Below are 13172 nucleotides of genomic sequence, written 5' to 3' on the forward strand. Positions count from 1 at the left end.
AGTTTGACACTAGAAGGCTGTCACATTCATCTGCTGAAAGTGGAAAGTTTCTCTGTGTTCATTGAAAATCCAATTTTGAGTGGTTGGCCTATGAGCAGGATCTGTGACATCACAACTAATTTGGAAGCCAGTGTGGAAACTTGAAGCCTCCGGTGCACTACACCGAGAATTGACTTTACATTAAAGTAAGGAACATCTTGTGTCCAGTAGTTAAACTTTTAAATATAGTTATAGATAAATAAGATAAATTATAGAAATACACATATATATAATATACACAGTATTTATAGATTCTGGAGTGTTTAATGAGGGAGAATGTGTAGATGCCATTTAAAGGATTTTAATATGTTTTTTATTATTATTATTATTTTGTGGAAAAACTGTACCAGACAAGCATTATTTGTTCCAAGCAGAGGCAGAGTATTTTTAAAATGTCTTAATACATGTCTGAAAATGATCTTTAATTAAACTACATGAGGTTATAAGATCTTATTTTACATTTTTAAATTTATGTCATTTTCACAACCAGACACCAATTGTAAAGCTCTTTGCTGCTGAGATGTTTAGCTACATACAAACTTAACTGGCAACTACTTTGTAATATTTGATACCTGTATATGCAATTGCAAACCATACCCTGATAGAACACAATAAAAGATGAGAAGAGACAAAAATTCTTTTGATTCATTATGACATTTATTGAGCAAATACTGCTGGGAAATTCATGATGATTAAAGTCATGGGATTGCAAACAGTAGCACCTCATTTATTTCTGTATTTAAATTCAAGTCCATCCTATGCATACAAGAATGCATGTATGTGCGCATTTACAGTTTTTTTTATTTGCACTCAGGTAAACATAACAGACACTGATAAAAAGCATGTTTAAGGCTAAGAGTTTCTTCAGGTTCGTTAAGCTTTAACTGCTTCAGATACTGGATGTATATGTTCATGTGTTCATCTTATCACTACCCCGTCTCTTTCTTCCTGTATGTTGTGTATTTGTTGAGTTTCTTTTTGGCTCAGTCGGTATCTTCACATATCAAGTAAGGCTACTTCAGTAGAGCATGTCTATGTAGACAACCCACCCACCCCCCAACCCCTTTTACTTAAACTCAAAAAACCTGCTCTACTTTAATAATATTTATCTCACTCACCCAACCACATTACATGTATTCCTTTTAAATATTCACTCATTTTATAGTGTATTTCTACCATACATACAGATAAGAGAGGAAAGTACTCCTCTCCCCTGAGCTAGCATGCAGAGACCCCCACCCTCCCGCACATGAACTCACCAGTAATCTGCAGAAAGAAGGATAAAATGTCTCGATCACTTGCTCCTGACCGCGTCTGCAGCGAAGCCCATTTAAAGCTTTCACTCAACATGCATTTTTGAAGTTTTTAGCATTTAAGTTTTGGCTTTTCTCTATGATTTGTTTCGTATGGTCGAGAATGGTTATCTTTTTTTTACATCGCTCTAGCTGTATGATTTTCTTTGTTATTTTAGTTCTGGTTTGATTGCTTCTCTTCGTGTCCTCTTCTCCTCGCAGGATTCTCCTCAGTCGCTCTCAGTCACCTGCTTGATGGACTGGGTGGAGTGCTTCTCCAGCTTCTTGGTGGAGACCATCTTCTCCTGCAGCGTCTCCTCCACCTCCTGCACTGTTTCGGTCACAGTGACGGACTTGGTGACGTGCTTGGATCCGTCTTCTCCGGTGGTGATTGTCTCCACAGTTTTGGTGATCACCACTTTCTGGCTGCCGTCCTCCTTGACGGGGCTCTCATCTACGCCATTAGCGATCACGTCTTTGTCCTCGTCCTTCTCCTTCTCCTCTGGGCTGCTCTTGTCTATGTCACCATTCATGGCAACATCTATCTTTTCAACCTTCTTCTCTTCTGTTGAGTCGCTCTTTTTCTCCTCAGCAGCTTTAGGAGCCTCGGGCTTGGCGGTCTCAGTCTTTGGGGATTCAGCTTTTGGAGATTCGGGTTTAGGGGATTCTGACTTAGGGGACTCGGCTTTTGGAGAGCTAGGTTTTGGGGATCCAGCCTTGGGGGACTCAGATTTAGGAGATGCAAGCTTTGGAGATTCAGATTTAGGAGACTGAGGTTTAGGTGACAAAGACTTGGGAGATGCAGGCCTGGGAGATTCAGATTTAGGAGACTGGGGTTTAGGGGATTCAGACTTGGGAGATGCGGGCCTGGGAGATTCAGATTTAGGAGACTGGGGTTTAGGGGATTCAGACTTGGGAGATGCGGGCCTGGGAGATTCAGATTTGGGAGACTGAGGTTTAGGGGATTCAGACTTGGGAGATGCGGGTCTGGGAGATTCAGATTTGGGAGACTGAGGTTTAGGGGATTCAGACTTGGGAGATGCTGGCCTGGGGGATTCAGATTTAGGAGACTGAGGTTTAGGGGATTCAGACTTGGGAGATGCAGGCCTGGGAGATTCAGATTTAGGAGACTGAGGTTTAGGGGATTCAGACTTGGGAGATGCGGGTCTGGGAGATTCAGATTTAGGAGACTGAGGTTTAGGGGATTCAGACTTGGGGGAGCCAAGCTTTGGGGATTCAGACTTGGGGGAGCCCAGCTTTGGGGATTCAGACTTGGGAGATTCAGGTTTTGATGCCTCTGTTTTGGCAGCCTCTTCCTTCTTGGCCTCAGGCTTTGCAGCTTCTGTTTTGGGAGCCTCTGTCTTAGCTACAACTTCTTCTGATTTGTCGTCCACTTTCTCATCTGTTACTTTCTTCTCATCTTTTTCGCTATCTTCCTTTTTGTCTTTGTCTGTATCCTCTTTTTCCTCTTTCTCAGCATCATCCTGATCACCACCCTCCTCTTCAGCAGCAGCTTCCTCTGCAGCCTCCTCCTCTACACTAGCCTCTTTGTCTTCGGCCTTCTCTTTGTCAGGAGAGGCTTTAGACTCTGGAGCTTTGGAGCACAGTACAGTTTCTTCAACTTCCTCCTCCTCTCCTCCCTCTTCTCCCTCATCTTCATCACCTGCCTCTGCATCATCCCCCTTTTCTCCCTCATCTTCTGCCTCTCCCTCACCTTCTTCTTCCTTCTCTCCCTCCTCACCTGCTTCTCCCTCCCCTTCTTCCTCTTCGTCTTTTTCATCCTCCTCTTCCTCCTTAGTGGGCGCGCTAGCGCTAACTTTGGCTTCAGTGGCGGCTACAACTTCCTCCTCCTCCTCAGCCTCACCCTCGCCTTCTGCTTCTTCTGCCTCACCTTCTCCTGCATCCTCTCCTGCCTCTTCACCCTCCTCTTCCTCTGCCTCCTCTACTCCCTTTCCAAGTGTGGCAGACAGCTCTTGTGCTATCTCTTCCAGGTCCTTATCGATGTCTTCTGTCTTCTCATCCTCCACCCTTGTCTCCTCGATGATCTCCTCCACAAACTTGTGCTGCACCTTCAGCTTGGGAGTGTCTGATTTAGGCTTAGAGATTTTGGGGGAGGGGACTGGCTGGCGATAAGGGAAAGTGCTGAAGTGGGTCTCTTCACCCTCTAGGAGTTTCCTGATGGGACAATGAATGTGTACATTAAGCATTTAAAACTCACTTTTGGTATGGAAAATGTGTGTAAAATTCTGTAAAACAACTGTAAATATTCATTCTAAATTACTTTTCAAATAAACATTTCTTTATACCTGTATGCAGCAATCTCGATGTCCAAGGCCATCTTGACATTGAGCAGGTCCTGGTACTCACGCAGGTGACGTGCCATCTCCCATTTGGTGCTCTTGAGCTCATTATCCAGCTGGTGAATTGTCTCCTGGAGAAACACAGCAAACACAATGCAGGGCTGATTAGGGACAATAAAACTATGTACAGAGCAAAGATAAATTCTCTTTTATGCAGTTTTCAAAATCCCTGTCCAGCCCTGTGTGAGGTACTTTTCTATTTCTGTTGGATTACTCACTTTCAAAACCTTTTTTTTAGTTAATCACACTGAAATGAAAGAGAATCCATGTTAATTTATCCCTCGTTTATTGTCTGTGCACATTTGGTAAACTCTGTAGAGTCTGTGCACCAAAGGCTGTTGCTCTAATATATTCTGACGCAATACAGTATTCTAGAGCTGTTGAATGCCTCTTTTTCAAGGGCAGCCTCCACACTTGTTCAATACACCCCCACCCACCCACCCACCCCCTCCCTCTCGTCCCAAAATCTCTATGGTGTGATGCAAGGACAGAGCCAATGAAGGCATCGACCCGTGCCTCTGACTCAGCAAGAGATGGAGAGAGAGAGAGAGTCTGCTGCAGTGTTCCCCTTTAACTATTTCCTGACACTTGTAAATCTCTCAAGCTTGTAAAGAAAGTCTTTGCTGAGTACTTGTAAGCACAATAATGCGCACACAGGAATCATTACGCAGCAGAAAATGTTTAAGCACAAGCCATGATATAGATATGAAAACATAATTCGTTTTACTGTTATTGGGGAATATTAACATTTTTACGTCCTTCAAATAAAAACTGCGTCATTAAGATATTAAAATATGAAATATGCATAGAAGCATAAGCAAATCAATTTAATTGGTATATTTATCATTGGTGTAGCAACATAACCCCAAATATTAAATTTTAAACAAACACAAGAACATTTTTTAAAACTTAAAACTTAAAAGAAGTAGCATAAGGAACTGTTTTCCTACCTGCAGGCTGGCCAGGTCGCTGTTGTGGCGGTCCTCGATGTCATTCAGCTGCCTCTCCAGTGAGTCTCTTGTCCCGCGGACGGACTCCAACTCGACCGTCTTGGATTGCAGCTGGCGGCGGTAGTCTGATATCTCATCACGGGCGGACTTTATGGCGTCTTTGTTCTGCTCAGCAGCCTCGGTGAGCTTGGCGTAGCGGCACATGAACCAGTTCTCTACCTGCTGCAGGTTCTGGTTGGAGTGGCCCTCCAGCTCGCAGCGGATCTCCCGGAGCGCCTCGGTGATGTCTGCCTTCTGGAGGTCTTTCCTCTCCACGGTCACCTGAGACGCCTGAATCTGGGCGATAAGGTCGCTCACCTCCTCCTCATGGTTGTTGCGGATGAAGGCGATCTCATCCTGCAGCGACTGAACTTTCTTCTCCAACTCAGACTTCACCAACTCCGAGTCGCCGGTGTTCTTCTTCAGGACACGAATGATGGCCTCCGTCTCCTCTCGGATGCGGGCTTCTTCGTCAAAGCGGTCCCTGAGCCGCTGGATGTCATCGTCGATATGGTCGGTGTCGAGCTGAATTTGCGCCTTCTCATGATGGATTTGCTCCAGCATGGAGCGCAGCTCCTGCAGCTCCTGGTCATAGAGATCGCCCAGCTGGGAGCGAGACACCTGCTTCTGCCGCAGTGCCTGGATCTCATCCTCGATCTGTTTGTTCTGCTGCTCCAGGTAGTGCACCTTGTCAATGTAAACAACAAACCGGTCGTTGAGCCCTTGAAGTTGCTCTTTCTCATTAGATCGCTTGTAGTCTCCGTTCAGGATGGAGGTTTGATTATAATCAACGCTGTCGGCGGAGCTGAGCACCGTAGAGCTGTATGCTCGGGACACCGGCACATTCACGGTCCTCTTGTAAGATGTGGTCATGGTGGAGCCAGGGCTTGCCCGGGACCAAGACTGGGAGCGAAAGCCGCTGGAGGTGGTGCCGCTGGAGCGGCTGTAGCCGTAGCCGGTTGTCCTAGAATCCATAACTCTCCGGAAGGGACTCCCTATCGTGTCCACCGGGTAACTCATCCGGCCAGACGAGGGGATGTGCGCAGGAATGAAGTGGGACGGTGCAGGAGGTGGAGGAGTGGTGAGTGTCTATGTGGTGTATGAGTATGAGTGCAGGTGAGGAGTGTATGCCTCTCACTCGTCGGTCTGCCCCTTTTATACTCGAGGCTCCGTCTAAGAAGGCAAGTCCAAGCAGTTTTTTTCATCCATTGATGGAAGGGAGGGGAGGGAGCATCACCCCCAGGCCGTCTGCTAATGGTCCGGATTCCCGTTCAGTCTGAACCACGTGGGCTGGAGGAGCTGCGCGCGTGTAGGTAGATAGATGCTTAAGTTTATGCCTGAACTCTATGCACTCTTACAAGCACATAGACGGATTGAAAAATCTCCGATTTAAGAGTAAGAATCTGTTTGAATCACAGTTTAAATTCATCATTATGAATCATACAATCAAGATATTAATCTGAAGCGACTGATCTTATGAAGCAGTCAGTGCAGACATGCTGCTGTCATTTCAGCACCGCGGACAGCGACCAGTAGAACATAAATCAGTGTTGTTTCCAATGTGATACAATGACAGCAGTTTTTTTTATTACAGCTTATTGAAGTGAACTATGAATGTAACAACTTGAAGAACGACCATACAATGACAGTGAATCTGCTGAATATTGCTGACACAAAGTCTTCCAAGGAATGTGGCGACTTTGCCTGCTTGCTTTGTCAGTTTAACTTTTCGGTAACAACAATTTCAGTAATAGCAATATTTATTAATTGTATTAATACTATTATTTCCTCCATCGTGCCGTAGACATCAAAGTGACAGAATATAAGTGTCTGCAGGAAGTAAAGTAGGTTATTCATCTTTATCTTAAATTAGAGTTGGCAGTTATCTCAAATTAGTGTTACTGTTAGTAACACTAAGTTTAAGTTTTAAAGTGGAAAAAATGTATACTTACATTAACATACTGACAGGTATAATATATTGAACATAAAAGTTGAATTAAAAATTTAAGTTTAATGTATCACATTCATTGATTTCCCTGCCTTTAAACAAAATGTGCTTATAGGAATATCCTATGTCTTTACTTAACAACAGACTACTGAAGAAAGATGCTAAGATGCATTGTGAAACTCAACTAACATGTCTGGTGAATTTGCCATCTCATTGCACAGTGTGCTAGAATCATTTTATGTCTAGAATTTAATTTAATTGTGGTAATTTATTGATTTTAGATCATGTAAGTGCAACATAAAAGGGTCAAATGTAGTCCAGCAGCAGTCTATAGGTATCTAGCTTAAACATCTTGAAAACCAAACTATAATTTCAGTAATCAGTAATTCGTACAGTCTACATGTAGATGTTTTCACCTACAGTATTGTAATACTTGGACATTTTCTGTTACATTCTCTTGTTTATGGGAACACATAAGCAGTTTGATACATGGATTTTTAAAAACACTTTCCCATTATATACAACTGTGTATCTATAGTGTATGGTGTTAAAAGTTGCACACTGCACAGACACATACTTTCCTTCTGGGAGGAGTATCTCACTGGGTGCAAAGCCACATGGGATTTGTAGGATGTCCACCCATTTGCTGAGACATTTCCCTCCGAACAGTGAAGCGTCAGGTTGGGCTGCCAGTCTGGTGGCTCGACCTCACGGACAGGCTATTGATCTGCTATCAGTCTTGATGCTTCACTCTAATCTCAGGTCACTACGGTCAATGCAAAAAACGATTACCATTTTTTTGGAGGTAATGCACCAAAAACAGCTGCATTGGTGTTTTTTTGAGGATCCATTATTTAATGTATTTAATTCTGTCAAAATTATTTTTACACTCCCCTGCAGGTGCAGCCACACTGTAGGTCCTGCCACATGAATACATACAGCAATTGATCAAGACACAATTGCATATGTGGTGATTATGGCTATTTTTGCACTCTAGATTACATTCCTGCAAAAACATAAACCCTTAAGATATTATTTCAATATTTAAGATTTGATTCCAAGGTGACACCTTTGAAATTTTGCTTGTTGTGTGTCTAGAATGTGAGTAGAAAACTTATTCTTTTTATGACACTGAATTAGGCACTTGCCATTAATCACCTGTCTACATTTTCTTGCCGCCCTCATTGGCTTTCCACTGCAAGCTTTAGTCAAGCAGAACTAATGCATCAAGCATGGCCAATTTTAGATTGCTCCAGAGACAGAAAGGCAGACAGAGAGAGAAACAGAATGAGAGCTAGACAGAGAGGGAGGAAGAGAGAGACAATCACAATAACTTTCTCCTACTTTGTGGGCACGTCTATCTATTTTAAGCACTAATATGTATTGTAAATGATAATACATCAGGAGCCGCACCCACAGTCTCCTTGCATGCTGACGTTACAGTGTCCTTGACCCTTGCTCCATGACTCTCTCTGTCCAGGCCCTCTTGCTACCTGCAGGATATCAGACACATATATTTCATTGCTGGACTGTTCATTCGGAACCTCGAGGTGCTTTTAGATGCCCTACTAGGGCAGCAGTGGTGTGATGTACACGATGGAGTGAGGGTGTATGGGTTGGGCAAAAACAGGGGAGTCATTCAACATAAGTTCTGGGCACCAGCGCACTGCAGAAGGCTTGGAGTGTTTTCAAATGGCACTGCAGCAGAAGCAGGCTCTAGCAAGCAGACAAGCCCATCCCAGGCAGCCCCAGTCTGTCCTCGGCCTCCAATGTGCAGAGACCAGACCACAGTGTTAGAATGTATAAAGAGTGCATTCACCTTTGAATGAGGTCAACACACAAGCATCTTTAGGTGACATACTGTAGTGCAGAGGTATATTGTTATTATATGCTGATACAGAGAATACAAGGACAGCATGACCTTTAATTTGGCTGATATACAGTTGAGTTACTCATATAGTGTTGCAATGTTTGGTAGAAAGCATTAATATGACAAATGAAGCATACACTACACAAAGCATTCTTTGATAATCAATCAACTGACAGACACAAAGGCAGAGGCAGCCAATATTATCAGGGCCATAGCCTGGATTTCAGAAATACTGAGGTTTTATTTGAGGTTTTTAATATCATTCTGTTAGGAAAAAAGTGAAATAATTTGTTGTTCATTTTGTTGGCCTCAGACCAGTTAAAATCAAATATACTCCAGTACTCCATACTGGATGCAGCCAAATACTCATCATGTGTAATTTTTGATTGCAGAATGTAAACTCCTGCCATACTGCTAAAACTCCCAAATACCATGGGAAAAACTACAGAAGACATGACCTCAGTGTCCTTGATGGTAACTATGGACCTGCATAGTACTCTGACCACAAGTAATACTTACAGGATAATTGTAAATGTTTTAATAAAATGATTTGTATGATATGACAAAACTTAGGGTACATACATTTTGTTGATAATTCTTAATTGTTAACATTACATAAGTAAGGTTTTGCATGAGTTTTTGCTTGTAAGTATTTAAATATTGTGGTGTTGCAACTTAAGTAAAAGAGTTGAATTCTGCTTAATACAACACTGTTGTGATGTGTCATGCAACTAACATGGTGGCTTGTTGCACTTCTGTTTCTAATTTATTCATGAGGATAAACAGAGAAGGTCATGAGCCAGTGGAGAGGAAGAAGGACATTAAGATAGAGAGAGAGGCAAACACTGAGACCCTCATTAAGATTTACGTTGATAATGCTCGGCCCACTGATTCCAGCAGCACCTCAAAGGCTTACAACTTGTGTATGTGTGCATGTGCAGGTGTGTGAGGCCAGAAGATTAATGATCCATGTCATGGTGATGTCAATACTGCAATTGCTACACATCTAACATAGATTTCACATGCACATGATGAAGTAGCTGAAATGAAAATAATGTAGTTCCAGTATATGAATGTACGCACATATTTACATTTTCAGTAAATCAGATTACTCACCAAGGACACATGAACTGTTGGAGATAACATCTGATGGAAACCTGTTTTAGCACAAGAGAAACGTGTAGACTTTTTTTTATGATAAACCACATGTCCAAAAGTATGCAGATACCCATGATTGTTAGACATGTCATTCCAAAACTGATAGGCATTAATATGCTGGTACCAAGAGCCTCCACTCTTCTGGCAAGGTTTTCCACAAGATTTTGAAATCTGGCTGCAGGGATTTGCTCCCATTTAGACATAAAAGCATTGAGGTCATCCACTGACACTGGATAATAAGGTCTGGCTTGCAGTCAGCGTTCCATTTCATCCCAAAGGTGTTGGATGGGGTTGAACTCTGTGCAGACGAGTCAAGTTCTTCCACACCAAACTTGGGAAACCATTTATTTGTACTGTTTGGAGTTGAAACAGGAGCGGGCCTTCACTAAACTGTTGCCTCAAAATATGATTATATGCTGTAGCATTAAGGTTTCCCTTAGTTTGGTCTAAAAACATGAAAAACAGCCCCAAAACAAAAACACATAAAAGCTTAAAGACAGAAATGTCTACATACTTTCTGGCAATACGGTATAGTGTATTTCATGAAACAGCATAGGTTGAAGAAGACATAGAGGACAGTTTTGCGCCAATGCAGGTGGCTTGACGGCGTGACTCGACACACACACAGTCATAAATACTGAGCTGCTCAGAACACTGCTGCTCTTGTCTTTCTTTCTGTCATCCAATTTACTATGTCACAATCACATACTACTTCCCCCTCCATCTGTTCTCAGCTCCCCCCGGACTTCTTTCTTCCCTCCCTCTGTACCCCCCAACCACCCACCCACCTTCTCATCTCTGTCTCCTTCTCCGTTACCCTGTCTGGCTCACACCTGCCCACTCACTATAACGGTTGTGTTCTCTTGTTCACTGTGATAACATTATTGCTTTTCTGCTCTGTACAACACCAACATCCATCTGCTACATGTGGCATCGTTTACCTGCAGTTAACCACAAAGTACTTGGCACTTAGGTGTCCTTCACAGGATACAGTACATAAACATATCGGGTACCAAGGTGGTAACTAATGTCCTGATGCAGCATTAGACCTGAGGCAGTATAAGATCCCTGTTTCTCATCAAATATTAAAGACATAGTTAGTAATTTAAGTCATTTGATTTATTCATTTAAGTCTCTATAGTCAGTGACATTATTCTAAATGATCAATTTTTTATTTTTTGTTTGAGAGATTTCCATTAAAATTAAATCACGTCCCACAACTCTTCTCCAGCACACTATGCTTCATTCACCAAACGTTTTCAGCTATCCCACCTTCATCTGCGATTTTCACACCATTTTATTGATTTTCATTCCAAGTCATGAAAATAACAACAAACAGTTTCCTACATCAAATACTTTCCTAATTTGCCTCAGTGTGCACATGTGTTTGTGCATGTGTGTGCACTTCAGAGCCTTAACACTGGAGGATTTAAGTTATTGCATATTCAGCTCCCATTCAAGGTTTGTCATATATTGATTAACATTTTTTCCCAAAGGATTTCAGCTTTGCCAAAGCACATATTGGCCAAGAAAATCTATACATGGGTTCTCTTTTGGGGCGAAAGAAAAATATGTTGTACAAGCATGTGGCAATGAACCTGCAGAGACTTTCAGTGAGATTGCTGTCATTCATTCTTTCAACTGCTGAAACCTTACTTGCCTGCTGGTGGGTCAGTCATTACAAACTCATGCTGTGCAGCCAAACTTTGTTAAAACTTGCAGATGTTTATTCTAAATTCTAGTGGAGATACTAAAGTTTCTGAAGATACCAAATATGTCTGGCTGAATCTTGGGAAAATGCGTATAAAGTTTTGTTAAAGACATCTAGAATGCTTGTCAGATAATGCAAACAATTCACATTTAAAAAGACCAGGATTACTGTATTTACATAGCACAGAAATTGTTAGCAAAAATAAGCAATTCATTACAGATTTGTTAAACAATCCTACGTTTGTAACGGAATTTAAGGCTTTCGAATGCAATGTTCCGCAAAGGTCAAAGCCGTATTCATTCTTCAGATGGATGGGTGAGAGGTGTAAGGTTAAGAGGATCAGATGGTGAGCTAAGCAGGGTGTGACAGGCTGTAGATCGCTGTATGGGGTGATGTTAGTGGGAGGTCTGGAGGCAGTGATGATGTCATTTACTGTATAGTGGCAGGGTAAAAATGAGCAACAAGAGTTGGGGGGGTGTGAGGGGTGGGGGGGGTGCAAAGGCGAGGAGAAAGGGAGGGGTTACACTAGGATCTGCAGTTTATCTGCAATGCATCAGTAGCTCTCGCTCTCTCCCTCTCTTTCTAGCAGCGTATGTAGATCGGGCAGATGCAGCGTCTTTTCTCGTAGGTGATCCTCTGTGGACAGCTAAGAAGCCACAGAAATAAAACTGCTCCACATTCTACTCATACAGGGAAAAGGCCTGGCAAAAATCCAAGAAATTGTTATGTCACCACACACACACACACACACTCAAACACATCCATTATGACACAATACACACACACACACAAAGCAGCTACCAGTAAATTGAACTTGTTTTGAGCCCGGCAGATAATTTGTCCTCAAAGTAAGTAATTTCTGCACTCACGTATAATCCATTCACGCAAATAAATAATGACAGAATTTTGAAAAATAAGACCGTGATTCAAGACGGAAACACACACTTGCCCCTCTATTAAGTTTTGAGAAGCAAGCTGAAAATAACATGTTATATCTTTCACTTCAGGGGAGTCATCAAGCTTTCAATGAAACATCAACATTACTTTCAGTCTGTCACCTTTTAATGAAGTTATGCAACAAAATATATGACAAATAAAGTGGGGGGTTTGGTATAAATCCCTTAGTGAAAGCAAAAGCAATTTAAATCACACACACACAAGTGCACACATACTTTATATTCCACTAAACTTGTTTCCTTGTGTTCCAGTGATGAAAGGAAATATTCATTTTGTGTTGATTAATCAATGATTTATGCTGTTGTTTGCACATAATGTGGCTTTTTCTGCAACAGATAAATGATTTAGCATCTAGCCTGATAATCAGACCGCTTATTCATGCTATGCATTATGATAATACGCTCTTACCTCCAGTCACATTGCCATCAGTTATCCTGAGAGCTTTTTATGCATTCTAGACACTCCATCCTCTACACCTGATCACACAGCAGCTAACTGTACGGTTAATATGACATTGACCTTCATCTTTAGGTGCAGTATATGGCAGCTTCAGAACTAACTTTGTTCTTCATATTGTAAATGTCTCTATTAATATTTGTTTTCTTTATGATTATAGTTCATTACTATATGGAAGTAAAGTTGCAGAGTTCTGATACTTAATTAAGTTAGTTATAAAGGAAAAATAGTTGCTGTTATCTACTTATTCTTTGGTTACAGTCTCAAACTTACCATTTCAATTTTAAAGAACTGAGACTTAACTGCCAGGAAGCACTGATGAGCTACAGTATGTTATCTGAAAACCAAATTCACAAGATAAGCGAGCAAACATGAACATTGTTGAAAAAAAA

At 41.9% G+C, this 13172-nt stretch overlaps 1 protein-coding gene across 1 annotated transcript; it reads right to left on the reverse strand.

Annotated features, from left to right (window-relative positions):
- Positions 1-677: 677 nt before the first annotated feature.
- nefma (neurofilament medium chain a) lies at positions 678-5802 on the reverse strand. The gene is made up of 3 exons (XM_044334665.1): positions 4642-5802; positions 3638-3762; positions 678-3506 (listed from the first exon to the last, which is right to left on the reverse strand). The coding sequence occupies exons 1-3, from the start codon at positions 5698-5700 to the stop codon at positions 1562-1564; spliced, it is 3129 nt and encodes a 1042-aa protein (XP_044190600.1). The 5' UTR covers positions 5701-5802; the 3' UTR covers positions 678-1561.
- Between the last annotated feature and the right edge of the window lie 7370 nt (positions 5803-13172).

This window comes from Thunnus albacares, chromosome 18 (genome assembly GCF_914725855.1).
Source record: "Thunnus albacares chromosome 18, fThuAlb1.1, whole genome shotgun sequence".
Taxonomy (NCBI): domain Eukaryota; kingdom Metazoa; phylum Chordata; class Actinopteri; order Scombriformes; family Scombridae; genus Thunnus; species Thunnus albacares.